The sequence below is a fragment of the Tachyglossus aculeatus genome, chromosome 24 (assembly GCF_015852505.1).
Source record: "Tachyglossus aculeatus isolate mTacAcu1 chromosome 24, mTacAcu1.pri, whole genome shotgun sequence".
Classification (NCBI taxonomy): domain Eukaryota; kingdom Metazoa; phylum Chordata; class Mammalia; order Monotremata; family Tachyglossidae; genus Tachyglossus; species Tachyglossus aculeatus.
This window is the reverse complement of record NC_052089.1, coordinates 23,220,968-23,243,161: the sequence shown is the minus strand read 5'-3', so window position 1 is coordinate 23,243,161 and position 22,194 is coordinate 23,220,968. Positions and strand designations below refer to the sequence as shown.

The 22,194-nt window shown below is 45.1% G+C and overlaps 1 protein-coding gene across 2 annotated transcripts in view; it reads left to right on the top strand.

The window, feature by feature from the left end:
- Nucleotides 1-22,194, top strand: part of MORC3 (MORC family CW-type zinc finger 3) — a 62,159-nt gene that overhangs the window by 1,590 nt on the left and 38,375 nt on the right. For both annotated transcript variants that reach the window (XM_038766050.1, XM_038766051.1), the window contains exons 2-3: nt 13,334-13,406; nt 17,370-17,502. In XM_038766050.1, the coding sequence (XP_038621978.1) occupies nt 13,334-13,406; nt 17,370-17,502 (206 nt within the window). The remainder of the gene's footprint in view (nt 1-13,333; nt 13,407-17,369; nt 17,503-22,194) is intronic.

The window sequence follows — 22,194 nt, the reverse complement described above, 5'->3', positions numbered from 1 at the left end:
TCTATTTATTTGTACATATTTATTCTGTTTGGTTAGTAGGTTCTGTTTTGTTGTCCGTCTGTCTCCCCCTTCTAGACTGTGAGCCCGCTGTTGGGTAGGGGCCGTGGATAGATGTATATATGTTCGTACGTGTTTATTACTCTATTTATTTGGACCGTGGATGTGTATATGTTCGAACGTATTTATGACTCTATTTATTTGTACATATTTATTCTATTTGGTTAGTAGGTTCTGTTTTGTTGTCCGTCTGTCTCCCCCTTCTAGACTGTGAGCCCGCTGTTGGGTAGGGACCGTGGATAGATGTATATATGTTCGTACGTATTTATTATTCTATTTATTTGGACCGTGGATACATGTGTACATGTTCGTACGTATTTATTACTCTATTTATTTGTGCATATTTATTTTATTTGGTTAGTAGGTTCTGTTTTGTTGTCCGTCTGTCTCCCCCTTCTAGACCGTGAGCCCGCTGTTGGGTAGGGGCCGTGGATATGGGTATATATGTGCGTACGTGTTTATTACTCTATTTATTTGGATCGTGGATGTGTATATGTTCGAACGTATTTATTACTCTACTTATTTGTACATATTTATTTTATTTGGTTAGTAGGTTCTGTTTTGTTGTCCGTCCGTCTCCCCCTTCTAGACTGTGAGCCCGCTGTTGGGTAGGGGCCGTGGATATGGGTATATATGTTCGTACGTGTTTATTACTCTATTTGGACCGTGGATACATGTGTATATGTTCGTACCTATTTATTACTCTATTTGTACATATTTATTTTATTTGGTTAGTAGGTTCTGTTGTGTTGTCCATCTCCCCCTTCTAGACTGAGAGCCCGCTGTTGGGTAGGGACCGTGGATAGATGTATATATGTTCTTACGTATTTATTATTCTATTTATTTATTTGGACCGTGGATACATGTGTATATGTTCGTACGTATTTATTACTCTATTTATTTGTACATATTTATTCTATTTGGTTAGTAGGTTTTGTTTTGTTGTCCGTCTGTCTCCCCCTTCTAGACAGTGAGCCCACTGTTGGGTAGGTGCCGTGGATACGGGTATATATGTTCGTACGTGTTTATTACTCTGTTTATTTGTACATATTTATTCTATTTGGTTAGTAGGTTTTGTTTTGTTGTCCGTCTGTCTCCCCCTTCTAGACCGTGAGCCCACTGTTGGGTAGGTGCCGTGGATATGGGTATATATGCTTGTATGTGTTTATTACTCTATTTATTTATTTGGACCGTGGATGTGTATACGTTCTAACGTATTTATTACTCTATTTATTTGTACATTATTTATTTTATTTGGTTAGTAGTTTCTGTTTTGTTGTCCATCTGTCTCCCCCTTCTAGACTGTGAGCCCGCTGTTGGGTAGGGACCGTGGATAGATATATATATGTTCGTACGTATTTATTATTCTATTTATTTATTTGGACCATGGATACATGTTACATATTTATTTATTTGTACATATTCTTTTTGGTTAGTAGGTTCTGTTTTGTTGTCCGTCTGTCTCCCCCTTCTAGACTGTGAGCCCGCTGTTGGGTAGGGGCCGTGGATAGATGTGTATATGTTCGTACGTATTTATTATTCTATTTATTTATTTGGACCGTGGATACATGTGTATATGTTCGTACGTATTTATTACTCTATTTATTTGTACATATTTATTCTATTTGGTTAGTAGGTTCTGTTTGGTTGTCCGTCTGTCTCCCCCTTCTAGACTGTGAGCCCGCTGTTGGGTAGGGGCCGTGGATATGGGTATATATGCTCGTACGTGTTTATTACTCTATTTATTTGGACCGTGGATAGATGTGTATATGTTCGTACGTATTTATTACTCTATTTATTTATTTGTGCATATTTATTCTATTTGGTTAGTAGGTTCTGTTTGGTTGTCCATCTCCCCCTTCTAGACTGTGAGCCCGCTGTTGGGTAGGGATCGTAGATAGATGTATATATGTTCATACGTATTTATTACTCTATTTTTTATTTGGACCGTGGATACGTGTGTATATGTTTGTACGTATTTATTACTCTATTTATTTGTACATATGTATTTTATTTGGTTAGTAGGTTCTGTTTTGTTGTCCGTCTGTCTCCCCCTTCTAGACTGTGAGTCCGCTGTTGGGTAGGGACCGTGGATAGATGTATATATGTTCGTACGTATTTATTATTCTATTTATTTATTTGGACCGTGGATACATGTATATATGTTCATACGTATTTATTGCTCTATTTATTTATTTGTACATGTTTATTCTGCTTGGTTAGTAGGTTCTGTTTTGTTGCTCGTCTCCCCCTTCTAGACTGTGAGCCCGCTGTTGGGTAGGGACCGTGAATAGATGTATGCATGTTCGTACGTATTTATTACTCTATTCATTTATTTGTGCATATTTATTTTATTTGTTTTATTTGGTTAGTATGTTCTGTTTCGTTGTCCGTCTCCCCCTTCTAGACCGTGAGCCCGCTGTTGGGTAAGGACCGTCTCTAGATGTTGCCGACTTGGACTTCCCAAGCGCTTAGTCCAGTGCTCTGCACACAGTAAGCACTCAATAAATACGACTGAATGAATGAACGGACAGGTAGATGGACAGGAGGACGGACTCGAGGGAGAACGGACGGACAGGAGGACGGACAGGACGATAGGAGGACAAATGGACAGGCGGACAGGAAGATGGACGGGAGGACAGGTGGGCAGGAGGACAGACTGGAGGGAGGACAGAAGGACGGATGGGCGGACAGGACGATAGGAGGACAGATGGACAGGAAGATGGACAGGAGGACAGACGGGCAGGATTACGGGCCGACGGACGGAAAGGAGGTTGGACAGGAGGACGGACGGACAGGTAGAGGAGCAGGAGGGCAGAAGGACACACTGGACAGACAGGTAGATGGACAGGAGGGTGGATGGGGGCGGGCAGAAGGGAGAACAGATGGACAGAAAGACGGACGGACAGGTAGAGGGACAGGAGGACGGACGGACAGGAAGATGGTTAAGAGGACAGAGGGGCAGGATGATGGACAGGAGGACAGACGGACAGGTAAATGGGCAGGAGGATGGATGGACAGGTAGGTGGACAGGAGGGAGAACAGACGGACAAGAGGATGGGCAGACAGATAGATGGGCAGGAGGACGGACGGACAGGTAGATGGACAGGAGTGAGAACAGACGGACGGACAGGACGATAGGAGGATAGATGGACAGGAGGATGGACTGGAGGGAGAACAGATGGGCAGGAGGACGGACAGGAGGACAGATGGACAGACGGACAGGAAGATGGACGGGGATGGACGGACGGGTAGATGGACAGATGGGAGAACAGACGGATAGGCGGACAGGTAGATGGACAGGAGGACGGACAGAAGGACGATAGGACAGATGGACGGACGGGCGGGTAAACAGACAGGAGGATGGACCGACGGACGGACAGGAAGATGGATAGGGCGGACGGGGGGCCGACAAGAGGACGGATGGACAGGAAGATAGGAGGACAGACGGACAGGTAGACGGATAGGAGGGCAGACGGACGGACCGGACGGACAGAAAGATGGATAGAAGGACAGACGGGCGGAAGGACGGATGATGGACAGGAGGACGGCCGGACAGGAAGGTAGACCGACAGGACGGGCAGACAGGAAGATAGAAGGACAGGAGGATGGTGGCGGGTGGGTTTCGCTTTCCATCTCCCCCCGTGTTTTTCCTCCGCGGCCCTTCCCCCCAGGAGGGTGCATCCTCCTCATCCTCATCATCCCTTCAGTCATATTTTCATTACGTTCATTCATTCGTTCACTCACTGGTATCTGTTGAGCGCTTACTGCTTGTGGAGCACCGTAATCATAATAAGAATCATGATGGTGTTGGTTCAGCCCTTACTACATGCCAGCCACTGTCGTAAACTCTGGGGGAGATCCCAGGTCGGCAGGTTGCCCCACGTGGGGCTCACAGCCTTCACCCCCATTTTGCAGATGAGGGGATTGAGGCCAAGAGAAGTGAAGTGACTTGCCCAGGGTCACACAGCAGACAAGTGGCAGAACCGGGATTAGAACCCATGACTTCTGATTCCCAAGCCTAGGTTTTTTCCACTAAGCCACTCCCAGGCCCGTGCTCTAGCCACTACACTGTGCTGCTTCTCAATCGTAACAATACTCATTGCTGAGCACTTTGTGTACCAACCGTTGGGGTACACCCTGTATGACTGCGTCGGGGCTCACCTTTTAAGAGGGTGGTGGGGTTCAGGTATTTACATCCCTTTTTCATAGGAGGAAACTGAGGCACACAGAAGTTATATTAAAGGCACATCTCCTCCAAGAGGCCTTCCCAGATTAAGCCCCACTTTCCCTTATCTCCCACTTCCTTCTGCATCACCCTGACTGGTTCCCTTAATTCTTCCCCCACCCAGACCCTTAGGTACAGATCTGTAACTTTAGATATTTGGATGTCTGGATGTTATATATTTGGATGTCTGTCTCCCCCGGTCCAGACTGTAAGCTTACTATGGGCAGGGAATGTGACTGGTTACTGTTGTGTTGTACTTTCCCAAGCGCTTAGTACAGTGCTCTGCACACAGCGCTCAATACATATGATTGAATGAATGAATATATGCTTCAGAGAAGCAGGATGGCACAGTGGAAAGAGCGTGGGCTTTGGAGCCAGAGGTCATGGGTTCAAATTCCGGCTCCGCCAATTGTCAGCTGTGTGCCTTTGGGCAAGTCGCTTCACTTCTCTGGGCCTCGGTTACCTCATCTGGAAAATGGGGATTAAGACTGTGAGCCCCCGGTGGGACATCCTGATCACCTTGTCACCTCCCCAGCGCTTACAGTAGTGCTTAATAAATGCTATTATTATTATTATGTTATTTATGTATATTACTGTCTGTCCCCCCCCAGACTGAGCTTGTTGTTGGCAAGGGAATGTGTCTTTCATTGTATTATACGCTCCTAGGTGCTTAGTACATTGCTTTGCACCAGCAGAAATTGGCTCCATAAATTCGATTGAATGGACGAATGAAAGGTCCCAAAGCGAGCAGTCAGCAGAATGTGCTTAGGACCCAGGTCTCCTGATTCCCCATCCTGTGTTTTCTCTAAATCGTCTTAGGAGTGGAAGTGTGACATGTGAGAGTCCGTCGCTTGCATTGGCTTTTTCTTTTTGGTTGCTAGGTCGGACGGTTAAAGGGTTCAGTCAACCAATAAAATTTATTGGACGTTTAATATGTGCACTGTACTGACTGCCTAGGGAGTTAGAAGACATGATCTCTGCCCTTAAGGTTTAGCTGGGGAGACAGCTTTTATCGCAGACAGGGGAAAGTGCTAGAGTGTGTAAGTTGTAAGTGCTTGAATATTTGATGGCCCGCAATTACTGGTGTGGAAGCAGGGAGACAGTAAAGCTAGTAGAATTGAAAACTCAGGAAGGTTTCCTGGAGGAGATGGGGTAGCAGAGGTGAAACTAATTCGAGTTGGTCATTCAGTTGTATTTATTGAGCACTTAGTATGTACTAAGTGCTTGGGAGACTACAATACAACAGAATTAGCATGATGAGACCACAGCGAGTCTAGAGAAGAGGATATTCATATGAATAAGTAATAATAATAATAATGACGGCATTTGTTAAGCGCTTACTATTTGCAAAGCACTGTTCTAAGTGCTGGGGAGGATGCAAAGAGATCAGGTTGTCCCATGTGGGGCTCACAGTCTCCCCATTTTACAGATGAGGTAACTGAGGCACAGAGAAGTGAAGTGACTTTTAACTTTAACTTAAACCTAACAAGTGACTTTAAGTAATTTAGACTATACTTTTAAAGAGATTAAGGGAGGTTGATTTAAACATTTTTAAATGAGCGTTTTAGCCCAGACCAAAAATCTGGCAGCAGGAAGTAAACAAGCAAGCTAAGCCATCCCTCCCCGGTCGTTTTCTTCTTCAACTTCCCTCTCCTTCCACTAGCCTGGCCGAAGCCCGAGGGAGTCGGGCTTACTGGTGGAAAGTGGCTCTTCTGCTTTGTCCCTTGGCTAACGCAGATCAGAGCATGAAGTTAGTGCTTCTGAGAGCACCGTTCCACATTCAGTTTCATTTCTCTCGGTCTCCGCACCGTTCCACATTCAGTTTCATTTCTCTCGGTCTCCGCACCGTTCCACATTCAGTTTCATTTCTCTCGGTCTCCGCACCGTTCCACATTCAGTTTCATTTCTCTCGGTCTCCGCAACAGGCATTTCCATTAATGAATCCTTTGGAATTGTCAGTAGTCCGTCCAGCAGAAATGAAACCTACCACCATAGCAAGCAGACTGGATTCAGGCCCCAGGAAGGCTGTTAACTTACTGTTAACTTGTTAACTGTTAACTGTTAACTTAGACTGTAAGCTCCCTGTGGGCAGGGAATCTGTCTACCAACTCGGTGATATTGCACAGCCCCAAGCGCTAAGTCCAGTGCTCTGCACACATAAGCGCTCGGTAAATACAATGGATTGATAGTTTTATTTCTCTCTCTTTCTTTTTTTAATTTATCTTCCCAGAATTGGCGGCCTCGCCCACACTTGGCTTTCATTCATTCATTCATTCATTGTCGTATTTATTGAGCGCTTACTGTGTGCAGAGCACTGGACTAAGCGCTTGGGAAGTACAAGTTGGCAACATATAGAGACAGTCCCCACAAGAGATTGGTCTTTTATCTCTATTAGGCTGTTAATTATTTCCATATCATTCCCTTGTTCTCAAGAGCCACTTAGGCTCAGTGGAAAGAGCCCGGGCTTTGGAGTTAACTTAGACTGTAAGCTCTCTGTGGGCAGGGAATTTGTCTACCAACTCGGTGATGTTGCACATCCCCAAGCACTTAGTCCAGTGCTCTGCACACATAAGCGCTCGGTAAATACAATGGATTGATAGTTTTATTTCTCTCTCTTTCTTTTTTTAATTTATCTTCCCAGAATTGGCGGCCTCGCCCACACTTGGCTTTCATTCATTCATTCATTCATTCAGTCGTATTTATTGAGCGCTTACTGTGTGCAGAGCACTGGACTAAGCACTTGGGAAGTACAAGTTGGCAACATATAGAGACGGTCCCCACAAGAGATTGGTCTTTTATCTCTATTAGGCTGTTAATTATTTCCATATCATTCCCTTGTTCTCAAGAGCCACTTAGGCTCAGTGGAAAGAGCCCGGGCTTTGGAGTTAACTTAGACTGTAAGCTCTCTGTGGGCAGGGAATATGTCTACCAACTCGGTGATGTTGCACATCCCCAAGCACTTAGTCCAGTGCTCTGCACACATAAGCGCTCAGTAAATACAATGGATTGATAGTTTTATTTCTCTCTCTTTATTTTTTTAATTTATCTTCCCAGAATTGGTGGCCTCGCCCACACTGGGCTTTCATTCATTTGTTCATTCAGTCGTGTTTATTGAGCACTTACTGTGTGCAGAGCACTGGACTAAGCGCTTGGGAAGTACAAGTTGGCAACATATAGAGACGGTCCCCACAAGAGATTGGTCTTTTATCTCTATTAGGCTGTTAATTATTTCCATATCATTCCTTTGTTCTCAAGAGCCACTTAGGCTCAGTGGAAAGAGCCCGGGCTTTGGAGTTAACTTAGACTGTAAGCTCTCTGTGGGCAGGGAATATGTCTACCAACTCGGTGATGTTGCACATCCCCAAGCACTTAGTCCAGTGCTCTGCACACATAAGCGCTCAGTAAATACAATGGATTGATAGTTTTATTTCTCTCTCTTTATTTTTTTAATTTATCTTCCCAGAATTGGTGGCCTCGCCCACACTGGGCTTTCATTCATTTGTTCATTCAGTCGTGTTTATTGAGCACTTACTGTGTGCAGAGCACTGGACTAAGCGCTTGGGAAGTACAAGTTGGCAACATATAGAGACGGTCCCCACAAGAGATTGGTCTTTTATCTCTATTAGGCTGTTAATTATTTCCATATCATTCCTTTGTTCTCAAGAGCCACTTAGGCTCAGTGGAAAGAGCCCAGGCTTTGGAGTCAGGGTTCATGGGTTCAAATCCCACTTAGGCTCAGTGGAAAGAGCCCAGGCTTCGGAGTCAGGGTTCATGGGTTCAAATCCCGGCTCCGCCCATTGTCAGCTGTGTGACTGTGGGCAAGTTACTTAATTTCTCTGGGCCTCAATTCCCTCATCTGTAAAATGTGGATTAAGACTGTGAGCCACCCGTGGGACAACCTGATCACCTTGTAACCTCCCCAGTGCTTAGAACAGTGCTTTGCACATAGTAAGCGCTTAATAAATGTCATCATCATTATTATTATTTTTATCCAGGCGCTGAGCGACAGAGTGAACAGTTGCCACTCAGGAGGGTGACATTGGTCGCTTGTGGGCTGGTCAGAAGCGGGCTGGATTTAACTGAACTGGCAGAGCTGTACTGTCCGATCAAGGAGATTCATTCATTCATTCAGTCGTATTGAGCGCTTACTGTGTGCAGAGCACTGGACTATGGGTGGGGATGAGGGTGGCACCTGGTTTCTGAGAGTTCTGGACAAGCGGCTGCTCATGGGGGTGACTTCTGTGCCCTTTAAAATCGGCCCCCGGGGCACTCACTCTGGCCTATATATGCCTGCCTGGGCTTTTCAATTCCAGTCTTCTTAATGGAGTGGAGGACAATATTTTTGTGTGTTGTGATTTGGAAAGCCATAATTTGCATGTGTTTGTAGTCCACTTTAGCAAGAAAGAAAGTGCTCCTCTCTCCCAGCCTTTAGGAAGTCACTCTGAGGAGCTCACCTCCTCCAGGAGGCCTTCCCAGACTGAGCCCCTTCCTTCTTCTCCCCCTCGTCCCCCTCTCCATCCCCCCCTTCCCCACAGCACTTGTATGTATATATGTTTGTACATATTTATTACTCTATTTTACTTGTACATATCTATTCTATTTATTTTATTTTTTTAGTATGTTTGGTTTTGTTCTCTGTCTCCCCCTTCTAGACTGTGAGCCCACTGTTGGGTAGGGGCTGTCTCTATATGTTGCCAACTTGTACTTCCCAAGCGCTTAGTACAGTGCTCTGCACACAGTAAGCGCTCAATAAATACGATTGATTGATTGATTATCATGCTGAGCGTTTGTCACTCCCTCTGGCAAGGCAGCAGTGGGTGAAGGGGACATTGTGCCCGCCACCGGTGAGATCTCGGGGCTGTTCTATTCTGTGAGTAAAGGCTGCACCCATCTTTGTCATCAGCGGCCTTACGGTACATGCCACGGGGCACAGGGAAACTGAGGGAGAGTGTGGGTGGATCAACACCACCCACCCCTTTCGCAAAAACAACCAAAGGGCAAGGTCTGCCTACAGACAGACATATCTCTCCTTCTGAGCCCCACCTTGCCCGAGCCACAAGGCATTCATTCATTCAATCGTATTTAACAATAACAATAATAATAATGGCATTTATTAAGCGCTTACTGTTCTAAGCAAAGCACTGTTCTAAGCTCTGGGGAGGTTACAAGGTGATCAGGTTGTCTCCCATGGGAGGCTCACAGCCTTAATCCCCATTTTACAGATGAGGGAACTGAGGCCCAGAGAAGTGAAGTGACTTGCCCAAAGTCACACAGCTGACAATTAATTGGCGGAGCAGGGATTTGAACCCATGACTTCTGACTCCAAAGCCCGGGCTCTTTCCACTGAGCCACGCTGCTGAGCGCTTACTGTGTGTGCAGAGTACTGTACTAAGCGCTTGGGAAGTACAAGTTGGCAACATATAGAGACGGTCCCTACCCAACAACGGGCTCACAAAGGTGCCCTTGTGTCGTTTCATGGGCACAGCGCCAGGGATTCTCAGAATGACACTCATACCCGCCTGTCAAATCTGAGAGCAACATCATTGTCTTGACTGTTTTCCTGGTGCAGATTGTGTAATGCCTCTCTGAAATAAGTTGGGCTCCCTCTTCCAAGGAAAAGGCAGAGAGAGAGAGGGCAGTGCCCATCTTTTAATCATTTATTATAAAGTATTTATATTAATGCCCGTTTTCCCATCTAGATTGTAACCTAGTTGTGGGAAGGGAACGTGTCTGCCACCGGCTGTGTTGTACTCTCCCAAACTCTTAGTTCGGTGCTCTGCACTTGGCACTCAATGTGTACTATTGACTGATTGATTAAATCAATCAGTCAGATTTACAGAGTTCCTTCTGAGCCTTTAGGAGAGATCAGTAGTTAGTAGGCTTCATCTCATCCGTCGGGGAGCTTAAATATAGAGGAGGGAGACGGACACTCGAATAATTTAAAGATGGGAGGGTAAGTTTATGCTTAAGGAGGTGGCGTAATAATTGTAGTATTTATTCAGTGTTTATCATGGGCGACACCGGAGTGGCTGCGAGATGAGCAAAGGAGACCCAGTCCCCTGTCTGATCAAGGCCCTACTGAGAGCTCACCTCCTCCAGGAGGCCTTCCCAGACTGAGCCCCTTCCTTCCTCTCCCCCTCGTCCCCCTCTCCATCCCCCCATCTTACCTCCTTCCCTTCCCTGCAGCACCTGTATTTATGTATATATGTTTGTACATATTTATTACTCTATTTATTCATTTTACTTGTACATATCTATTCTATTTATTTTATTTTGTTAGTATGTTTGGTTTTGTCCTCCGTCTCCCCCTTTTAGACTGTGAGCCCACTGTTGGGTAGGGACTGTCTCTATATGTTGCCAACTTGTACTTCCCAAGCGCTTAGTACAGTGCTCTGCACACAGTAAGCGCTCAATAAATGCGATTGATTGATTGATTGATTGTCCTCATTTTACAGATGAGCAAACAGGCCCATCTGGAATCCAGGTCTCCTGACACCCAGTCCCCTGCTCTTTTCGCAATCAGTCCATCTGGGGTATTTGAGTGAGTGCTTCCAGCGTGCAGAACACTGTACTAAACGCCTGGGAGAGTACAGTACAGTGGAGTAGATAGGCATAATCCCTGCCCTCAAGGATCTTAGAGACAAGAGGCCACCTTGCGGTATTATATAGCTGTAAATGTGTCCAAAAGCTGTGGAAGTAAACGAGTGATACTATTTTCTTAAGGTGTTTGTTTCTGTTTTACCTTAGTTTCCATCCCCGGCACATCCACGCTGAAGAAGTGAGAATTTTAATTATAGCTCTCTCCCAACAATGTTTTTGCTTTGCTATAGCTTATTGCGGGTATCTGTTTAGAACATAATGAAAGGGGGTAATGATTCCGAGATGTGGGAAATTTAGGATTTCTTGACTTCTTTGTGGATGATTGTGGTTCTCCAAAGGTGAAGTACCTTGCCATGAGTGGGTTAAGGACTGGTCTTGGTCCCGTGTACTCCCTCCCAGATGTAGATCATAAACTCTTCAGGCAGAGATCACTTTTGTCTATAACTTTTGAATGTTTCCCAAGTACCTAGATGAAGACTCTGTAAACAAGTGCCCGAATGCTCTTACTGCTGTGGAAACTTTATGGAAAGAGAAATCATAGTAGTTTTACTTCCTCTTCAGCCTTGCCTGCTCAGGAACATAGCTAGATGAGGAACATTTTCTTTTTCTTTTCTTTTTTTTTGTTTATCTACTCCGAACTCATTATGGGTAGGGGACATGTCTGTCATCTCTGTTCTGTTGTACTCTCCCAAACGCTTACTACAGTGCTCTGCCTGTAGTAAGCACTCAGTAAATGCCAATGATTGATTACTGAGTAGTTGGTGGCGTTTTAGATCTCCGCTTCCTCCTGTCGTCTGTTCTCTAGTCCTGCTTCGTCCCTCTTTCCTTTTGCCTTTCTCCTCCCTTTGGAGAGACAGACACAATCTGCCCATTTGTAAATCTGAGAAGTTTTGATCCCCTCAAATCGTGTGCCTCTTGATGAGCAGGAATAAAATCCTCAGGGTAGGGATAATGGTGAAAGGAAATGCAGCATTTTCCAATTCGCGTGCCTGTGTCTTTGCTGTGGCCCACCTCAACTCCAGGGGCTGGGGTCTGTGAGTTTCCTCTCCTTCCCTTTTTACTAGCTTTGTCTCGAACCACTCGGACAGCAAAGCCAGCAAGAGTGTTTTGATACAAAGTTGTGCTGATTGATGTGTATATACATTATATACAGGTAGGCTCTTTGAAGTGATTTGAATTTGCTTCCAAGTTATTCTAGTATGATTTTTGTTTGTTGTCATCATCCGGTGTTGAAATGGTTATGGGTGTCAACGCCTTCTACTTATCTGCTTTTACCCTAGGAATTAGGATCTGGGAATTCTTTCTCCAGCTGATGATAGCTTACCTAGCAGGTAGTCATCAGGCGATGTTGTATTATTTGTTCTCCTTTCTTTGTAAGGAAAATCCACAACTCCTTTTCATTTCAGCCAGGGCGGAAGAAGAAATTGCCTTAAATTACAGCAAGAAGGATTCAGTTTTAGAGTCTGCATCTCTGGAACCTGGAAGACAATGAGGCTTTGTGGGTTCTAGTCCCAGGTCTGCCACTTACACTGCTGGGTGACCTTGGGCACAGTTTCTTCATCTGTAAAATGGGGATTCAGTTTCTGTTCTCCCTCCCCCTCTGATTGTGAGTCTTATGTGGGACAGGGACTGCATCCAATGTGATTATCTTCTGTCTACCCCGGTTCAGTGTTTGGCACATAGTGCTTAACAAATACCTCAGTAATAATAATAATATTGTTTTTAGTATCGTCATGCCTGGGTTTAGTCTAGAGCTTCAAATCATTATTATTATTATGTTTATTAATCAGGTTGGACACAATCCATGTCCCACATGGGCTCACAGTGTAAGTATCCCTTCAGGGAAGCTGTGGAATGACCAGACCCTATGGGAACTAAGTATATCGGGGTAGATTTTTAACGATGGTATTTATTAAGTGTGTCAAGTATTATGCTAAGCACTGGAGTAGAGAGTAATAAGTACAGAAATTTTCACATTTAAGCATTTATTATGTGCCAAGCACTGTATTAAGCGCAGGAGCAGATAAAAAATAGGTTGGAAAGAGTCCCTCCCTGTCCCACATGGGGCTCACCGTCTAAGTAGGTGGGAGAACTGATGTTTAATTCCCATTTTATAGATGAGGAAACTGAGGCCTGGAGAAATCAAATGACTTGCCCCAAGGTCACAGAACAGACAGGGGCAGACCTCAGGATTAGAACCCAGGTCTTCTGACTCCCAGCTCCGTGATCTTTCCACTAGCCTTGCTGTTGTGTGCCATTTATTATTACCCTAGTTTCTGGAAGTAGAATAAAATTTATCTGGGCCATTGAAGCGTACGGATACTTCAGAAACAGTGATTTTTGCTTAAGCCCATTTCTTGTTGCTCAGAGATGATAAATTGCCGTGCATCATAAAGAAGGCTTTTACCGTTTTTGTCTGAATTAATATTAATTTGTCTTTTCTTTCAGCTTTGTCCCAAATTCTTGCACACAAATTCTACCAGTCACACTTGGCCATTCAGTGCAGTTGCTGAATTGATAGGTATGTAACTTTCTTTTTCTTAGCCTAGTTATTTTCCATTCTGACAGTTTTATTAATGTGTTGCTTTTAAGTTCATAATTAAAAATATTAATTTATCTCATGCGTATCTGAACTTTTTCATTGCCATTGGACAGAGATGATCTTGAGCTGATTGATAATTAGAAATTGAAAACAATCTTATCTTAAGTATTTTGGAGAAAGAATTACACCACGCAGAAAAGTGATTTTTAAGACTTGTTGCACAAATCAGTTTCCATTTTGAGCTTTCCTGGAATAGGGAAAAAGTTGCTGTGTTTTGGGGATGTAGCAAGACTTTATAGGTATCATTGGAACATTTTGTTGCTTTTTGACTTTTTATCATTTGCTGTCTGGGCTCCCTGAACCAAACAGACGGTTTAGGGTTAGTAAAATTGTGCATAATCCGAATCCATGCCCCATTGGGTGGCCTAGGAATCCCTTATGAATTACCTGAATTCCTTCCCCACACAAAGAGCGGAGGGCAGTGGGGGAAAGACAGCGATCCACGAGAAACTTTGCATCACAAACAGCTTGCTGGCCAGTGTGAACCACACTGCAGAAAGTTGTGAAATTGTCCATTTCTTCCAGCAACTGCCAGGGTTCTCTCTTCCACTTCCCCATTTCTTTCACCCGGACAAAGTGGTATGTGTTATGCCCTTATTTGTGCCGAGCACTGCTCGAAGCGCTGGGATATATATGTATATATGTATATGTATATATATATATATATATATATATATATATATATATATATATATGTGTGTGTGTGTGTGTGTGTATATATAGATATGTGTGTGTGTATATATATGTGTGTGTGTGTGTATGTTTGTACATATTTATTACTCTATTTTATTTGTACATATTTATTCTATTTATTTTATTTTGTTAATATGCTTTGTTTTGTTGTCTGTCTCCCCATTCTAGACTGAGCCCACTGTTGGGTAGGGACTCTCTCTAGATGTTGCCAACTTGTACTTCCCAAGCGCTTAGTACAGTGCTCTGCACACAGTAAGCGCTCAATAAATACAATTGAATGAATGAATGGGGTAGACACAAGGCAATCAAGTCAGATACGGTACCCTGAGGCTCACAGGCGAAGTGGGTGGTAGCAGCAGGCGGGGAAACTGAGACCCAGAGAAGCAAAGAGACTTGCCCCAGGTCACACAGCGCAGCGTGGCTCAGTGGAAAGAGCCTGAGCTTTGGAGTCGGACGTCATGGGTTCGAATCCCGGCTCCGCCACATGTCTGCTGTGTGACCTTGGGCAAGTCACTTAACTTCTCTGAGCCTCAGTTACCTCATCTGTAAAATGGGGATTAAGATTGTGAGCCCCACGTGGGGCAACTTGATCACCTTGTATCCCCCCCAGCGCTTAGAATAGTGCTCTGCACATAGTAGGCACTTAACAAATGCCATCATCATCATTATTATTATTATTATTTAGTGGCAGAGCCAAGATTGGATCCCAGGTCCTCTGACTCCCGGGCTCGTGCTCTTTTTCCACTAGGCCACACTGATTTTTTTTGCGGGAGCCATCACAGTTGAGATGCTCTTCCTGGCTGAGGAAGGTGTGGCCTTCAGACCAGGGGTCAGTAGGTGGGGGCCGCAGTAAAAGTCCACAGAAGCAAGCTGTTGTTTTCCCAGAAATGCCCTCTTTTCATTGTTTCTGTTATGTTGACTCTGACAGGAAGCATTGGCTCAAGTTCTTGTGGTCTCAGACTCAGAAATGGCTTTTTTCAGTCCAGGTCTGCAGAGTCAGACAACACCTCTTGTTGCCTTTCCCCTCGTCTCCTTCCTTCTACTCCTGTAGAAAAGATTTTTGAAGATTGTACTCTCCCAACTGCTTAGTACTTAGTGCTTAGGGGCCGCAGTAAAAGTCCACAGAAGCAAGCTGTTGTTTTCCCAGAAATGCCCTCTCTTCATTGTTTCTGTTATGTTGCATTGGCTCAGGTTCTTGTGGTCTCAGACTCAGAAATAGCTTTTTTCCGTCCAGGTCTGCAGAGTCAGACAACACCTCTTGTTGCCTTTCCCCTCGTCTCCTTCCTCGTACTCCTGTAGAAAAGATTTTTGAAGATTGTACTCTCCCAACTGCTTAGTACAGGGCCCTGCACACAGCGCTCAGTAAATACCATCGATGGCGATAGCCAGCACCTCATTTCTGTGATCGTGCCTAGGCCTCCGCCGTGCACGGGGCTCATTTGCCTCTTGGCTTCCCGGTTTTCCCGCAGTCTGCTTGTGGAGAGCAATGTCTCTCCAGCACGGGGCTCATTTGCCTCTTGGCTTCCCGGTTTTCCCGCAGTCTGCTCGTGGAGAGCAACATCTCTCCAGATGGCTGCGCAGAAGGGGGGCCCGTCTGCCTGCAGCCTGCAGCTGTCTCCCCAGCCATTTAGGAGAAACAGCCCCTTCCCCCGTACTACCAGGTGACCTGATTCCTGAGCTGACTGGGAAATTGCTCTTTTCTCTAGAGCGCCACATCGCCCAGCCCTGCCGTTGATGACCCTTAGGCTTGGCCAATCCCTCTTAAATGTCAGCAGCTTTCCTCTACGCTTTTTCAGGTTTCTTTACTGAGGCATAGCCCAAAGTCAGCTTGACTGTAGCAGGAACCGTCAGTAAAGCCATAAAACACTTGCTGAAAAGATGGCTGGTTCTTTATACCCCTCTTCCCTTCCTTTTTCCCCCAAATTGAACTCTGTTTAGCAGTCAAACCTTACGGTCTCTGGAGGTTTGGTAGATAATCCGTCAATCAGTGGTATTGTTTGAGGGCTTACTGTGTGCCGAGCACTGCTAATGAATTCCAGGTCTTGGAGAATTCATGTCTACAGAAGACGACAATGTAGGAGTTTTACCGTCCTGGGATCATGTCTACAGAGGAAGACAATGTAGGAGTTTTACCGTCCTGGGATCCACATATGTTTATTACCTTTGACATTCATTCAGTCGTGTTAGTTGAGCACTTACTGTGTGCAGAGCACTGTCTTAAGTGCTTGGGAGAGTACAATATAACAGTAATAATTGACGTACGCCAAGGAGCATGCTGTCCCCAGTATTTAGTTGCAGAGGGCAGGTTATGTTATGTGTATATATGTATTACTTCATTCATTCAATGATTCATTCAATCATATTTATTGAGCGCTTACTGTGTGCAGAGCACTGTACTAAGCGCTCGGAAAGGACAGTACAGCAATAGAGACACAGTCTCTGCTCACAACGGGCTCACAGTCTAGCGGGCTAACACTGAATTAGATGAGGTTGGTTAAGAAAGTAACCCCAGCATTACAGGAGAATGACTGTAAGTAGTCAGTTGCATTTACCAAATGCTTGCAGTGTGCAGATTACTGTGCTAAGCTCTTGGGAGAGTACAATAATAATAATAATAATAATAATAATAATGGTATTTGTTAAGTGCTTACTGTGTGCAAAGCACTGTTCTAAGCGCTGGGCTAGATACAGGGTTGTCTTGGTCCCCATTTTGCTGATGAGGTAACTGAGGCCCAGAGACAGCCCACAAGGAGTTTACAGTGTAGAGGACTAGTAACAGTAAAATATTGGGTTAAGATGTCAACTTGGTTTTTGCTCGTGGTTCAACATGTCACAGATCTATTACTCTATTTTCTTGTACATATTTACTATTGTATTTGTTTTGTTAATGATGTGCATAGAGCTATAGTTCTATTTGTTCTGACGATTTTGACACCTGTGTCCATGTTTTGTTTTGTTGTCTGTCTCCCCCTTCTAGACTGTGAGCCCGTTGTTGGGTAGGGACCGTCTCTCTTTGTTGCCGACTTTTACTTCCCAAGCGCTTAATACAGTGCACTGCACACAGTAAGCGCTCAATAAATACGATTGAATGAATGAATGAGCCGTCCCGTTTTAGGCAGAACTGGTAAAAGTTAGAGGTTCCGCGGATTTGCTCCACAGAGTTTGATAGGCTTCTTTTGTGGTCCTCAGATAATGCTTATGATCCCGACGTGAATGCCAAACAGATCTGGATCGACAAAACTGTGATAAATGACAACGTCTGCTTGACGTTCACTGATAACGGAAACGGTATGACTTCAGAGAAGTTACATAAAATGCTCAGGTGGGTAGGAATGTGTGTGATTTGCAGCGAGCGCTCTTTCGAGTTTAAGATCTTAAAGTTGAGTGCATTGGCTGCGCTCGATGTTTTTCTCAGAGGGAGAGAACACTGACACCTGCTAGAATATTTGCCCTGAGTGCTTGTTCTGCATTTCTGCTTTCACTTCTTAATTCCTGTGTGTTTTTCGGTTTCGATTCAAGGGCTCCTTGAGTCTGGGGCAATAGATTTCAGCATAGGGAATTCCAGATTCTCAGGTTAACATAGTTTTATTTTCTAATAATCGATGTTTGACCTGCTACATTTCAATAAGCCTTAGGCCATAGGTGGTGTACCTCACAAAAATGCACCTCACGTTGTTTTTTCACTGATTTTTAGCCAGTAGTACTCTCCCCCAGTTACCTTGCATCCAATCGAAGACGACCATTCGAGCTCAAAAGTGAAATGATACTAGTGGTTCTGGGGACTTTTCTGTGTAACGGCCCAAGGTGATGGGAGAAGATTTAGGGGGAAATTTTAAACGGATGCTATGATATTCCCCGAAAGAGGAAAAGGTACATTTTTTGCAGCGGTGCAAATAACTGGAAGCGGATGGTAGACCCACGAAACCTAGGCCAGTGGAGAAAATGAGAAATTGAGAAGGAGGTTGTTGATTTTTTGCCATTTCAGGAAGTAGCGATTTGCTCCATGTAATTCAAGAGGAGGTGATTAGATTTGCCTCCTTAAATATTTCTGTAACATTTTACATTTCTAGAGGATTTGCTGCCTTTTTTTCTTTTCACAATATTCTGTTAAGCGCTTCCTATGTGTCTATCACCGTCAAAGTGCTGGGGTATACAGGTCAGTTAGGGTGATCACAGTCCTTGTCCCGCATGGGGCTCACAGTATAAGTACGAGGGAGTCATGTTGAGTAACAAAACATAGAAGCTAGTTGGATTACCAATATTGGTCGCAGTCAGTGGTACTTACTGAGCCCTGGCTGTACAGAACACTCTACTACTACTACTAATAATAGTAATTGTGGTATTTGTTAAGCACTTCCTATGTGCCAGACACTGTACTAAGCGCTGGGGTGGACACAAGCAGATAGGGTTGGACACAGTCCCTGTCCCACGTGAGGAAAACAGTCTCAATCTCCATTTTCCAGATGAGGTTACTGAGGCACAGAGAAGTGAAGTGACTTGTCCATGGTCACACAGGAAACAAATGGCAGAACCAGGATTAGAACCCACGTCCTTCTGATTGCCAAGCCCGGGCTTTATCCGCAAGGCCTTATTGCTTGCGGAGATTTTTGGGGGTGTTTTTTTTTTTCTTAATGATTGGTGTGTTTGTTTTTGGCTTGAGACCTCATTATCCGTATATATTTTCTTTCCCCAACAAATATTCTGGGAAGCAGGTGGGAAGCGGAGCCCCAAACCACGCACCCAGTCAGAGGTGCGTGACGGCCTCCAGAGGCTCTGCTAAACGAGAAGCAGCATGGTTTGGTGGAAAGAGTGCGGGCTTTGGAGAGGTCAAGGGTTCAAATCCCGGCTCCGCCAATTGTCAGCTGTGTGACTTTGGGCAAGTGTCAAGTAACTTCTCTGTGCCTTAGTTACTTCATCTGTAAAATAGGGATTAAGACTGTGAGCCCCCCGTGGTACAACCTGATCGCCTTGTAAGCTCCCCAGTGCTGAGAACGGTGCTTTGCACATAATAAGTACTTAATAAATACCATCGTTATTATTGTTATTATTAATACCCCCCTTCTTTATGAGGCTTCGAGGTGCTGAGGTCCCCACATTGGAAGAGCCTCCAAATAAGCTAAAATAGTTTACAGCCCCGCACTCCTGCTTTTCAAACAGGGAGACTGAAAGGGGGAGAAAGATGCTTTAGTGCGTCAGTGCCTTCTGATCCTCTGGTTATTAATGCAGTCACCGCGCCACATTCAGGGAACTCAACTTTGGTCAGTTGGAAGGGGTTCGGTGGGCAGACGGCGGGAGTGTCCTGGACTCACTGGGCCCGCTGCTAGTGAAAAGCTCTGTTCATCAACTGAGTTCTTTTGCATTACTAAAGAGTCAGAGAAGAGTTTTCTCCTGATTTGCCTCTTCTTCTGCAATCTTACAAACAAGCTGTTTTAGCTTGAAAGAACTTTCATTTCCTTTTTTTGGTTCACGAGGCTGTTTCCTTTCTCAGAATATTATGGAGCTCAATTTGTAAGCCTCCAGGGAGGCGGGGACCATACCTGTTTGGTTTTCTTTCTGTAGAATAACACACAGACTGGCACAGAAGTGCTTTGAGGTTACGCTCAGCGTAGTATTAGTAATAGCATTTACTAAATCAATCAATCAATCAATTGTATTTATTGAGCACTTACTATGTGCGGAGCACTGTACTAAGCGCTTGGGAAGTACAAGTTGGCAACATCTAGAGACGGTCCCTACCCAACAGTGGGCTCACAGTCTAAACACCCACTTGGTGCAGTGCACTTTACTAGGCATTTGAGAAGAACGGTACAGCCAAGTAACATGTTCTCTGCCCACAAGGAGCCAACACTAATGGGGAAGTCCAACGGGAAAATATTTTTAGCTTGAAGAGGTCCGCCTTATTTTTGGCCTCTCTAGAGCCCCGAATGTTAAAGAGGTTGGAAATAAAGTTCATAAGTGCTTGAGTTGACTGAAGGGCTGATATGCAGAAGCAGCGTGGCTCAGTGGAAAGAGCCCGGGCTTTGGAGTCAGAGGTCATGGGTTCAAATGGTCAGCTGTGTGACTTTGGGCAAGGCACTTAACTTCTCTGTGCCTCGGTTACCTCATCTGTGAAACGGGGATTAAGGCTGTGAGCCCCCCGTGGGGCAATCTGATCTCCTTGTAGCCTCCCCAGCGCTTAGAACAGTGCTTTGGACATAGTAAGTGCTTAATAAATGCCATCATTATTATTATTATTAGATGGCCCAGTATGCTGGGAAATTAATCAGGAACCTTGAGGGACGCTCATGGTAGGATACTGAGATGCGGGAGAGGAGCCCATGAAACAGAAGCAGTGGTCAGAGTGCTAGGAGAATCGGGATGGCACTCTATCAGCAAAATGTTTCGAGGAGTCGTCTGCCGTGTCAAAGGCAGCGGAGAAGTCAAATCGTTGGTATTGCGCTCAGCGTCAGAGAACTGTACGAAGCGCTTGGAAGAGTTCAGTAGTTTTGGTAGATAGGAGCCCTTCCCACCACGAGCCTACAGTCCACAGGGGAAAGATAGACATTGAAATAAATTGCATTTAGGGGAAATAGTGCTAAAGTGTACAAAAGCAGCGAGAAGCAGCGTGGCTCCGTGGAAAGAGCCCGGGCTTTGGAGTCAGAGGTCATGGGTTCAAATCCCGGCTCCTCCAACTGTCAGCTGTGTGACTTTGGGCAAGTCACTTCACTTCTCTGTGCCTCATCTGTAAAATGGTGATTAAACCTGTGAGCCCCCCATGGGACAATCTGATCACCTTGTCACCTCCCCAGCGCTGAGAACAGTGCTTTGCACATAGTAAGCACTTAATAAATCCCAAGCACTTAGTACAGTGCTCTGCACACAGTAAGCGCTCAATAAATACGATTGATGATGATGATGATGATGCTTTGCACATAGTAAGCGCTTAATAAATGCCATTATTATTATTATTATTAAAAGCGCTGTGGGATGGTGGAATGGGCAAATATCACAGTGCTTTAGGGGTACAAATTGGGGTGTGTAGGCAACGAGAGGCAGGATAATAGAGCTTGGATGAGCAAGGTTGCAGTTTGGATGGGGAGGAAGAGGTGGATTCCATAGCGTGAAGGTAGAACCGACGGGGTTTGGTGACAGACTTAATAAGCGCTTGGATGAGAGATGAGTTGAAGATGATGCCGAGGCAACGCCCGCGTGAGATGGAGAGTGGTGGCATTGACTACGATCGTGGAAAAATTGGGGTAGGATGAGTTTTGGGCAGGAAAATGAGTGCTGTCGTGCGCATGTTATGGATGAGGTGTTGGCAGGACACCCAGGTAGAGCTGTCCGAAAGGCAGAAGGAAACGCGAGGCTTGAGAGAAGGAGAGATCGAGGCTGGAGAGGTAGATTTGGGGATCACCTGCATAGAGTCGGTAGTTAAAGTCACGGGAGCGAATGAGTTCTCCAAGGGAGCGGGTGGTAGATGGAGAAGCGAAAAGGAACCGGAACTGAGCCTTGCGGGATTGCCACAGTTAGGGGGTGGGAGGAAGAGGAGGAGCAGGTGAGAGAGACTGAGAGGACAGAGAGATAGGAGGAGAACCAGGAGAGAGAGGCCAGTGTCAGGGAAGCCAAGAATGCTCCTTTGAACCTTACGACAATCTCAGTGGAGTGAAGAGATAAACCCCGCAGGGAGACTAACGTAGAAATGGCTGAATTTCATATTTCTGTGGTTTTAATGGGACCCACAGGAGTCAAGTACAGACTGATACAAGCTTGCTTTCGGTTGCCTGCTTCGTTATTCTGAATGTGAAAAACATCATCGCTCCCTATGTGGCAATGCTGCGAGGTCTTGCTCCTGGTACAATCGTGTCAGTCGTGTCTTGGAACGAAGGGGGTCTAAAGGTTAGAGGTTCTTGGAGTTCAGACTCCTCCTGATTTGTTGTGGAAATCACAGGGCCTTCTGGTGTCCCCGTCCCATCAGTACACCTATAACTTCATCTGAGGCCACAGACAAGGGTTCCCACTGTTTATCTTGGCTGTA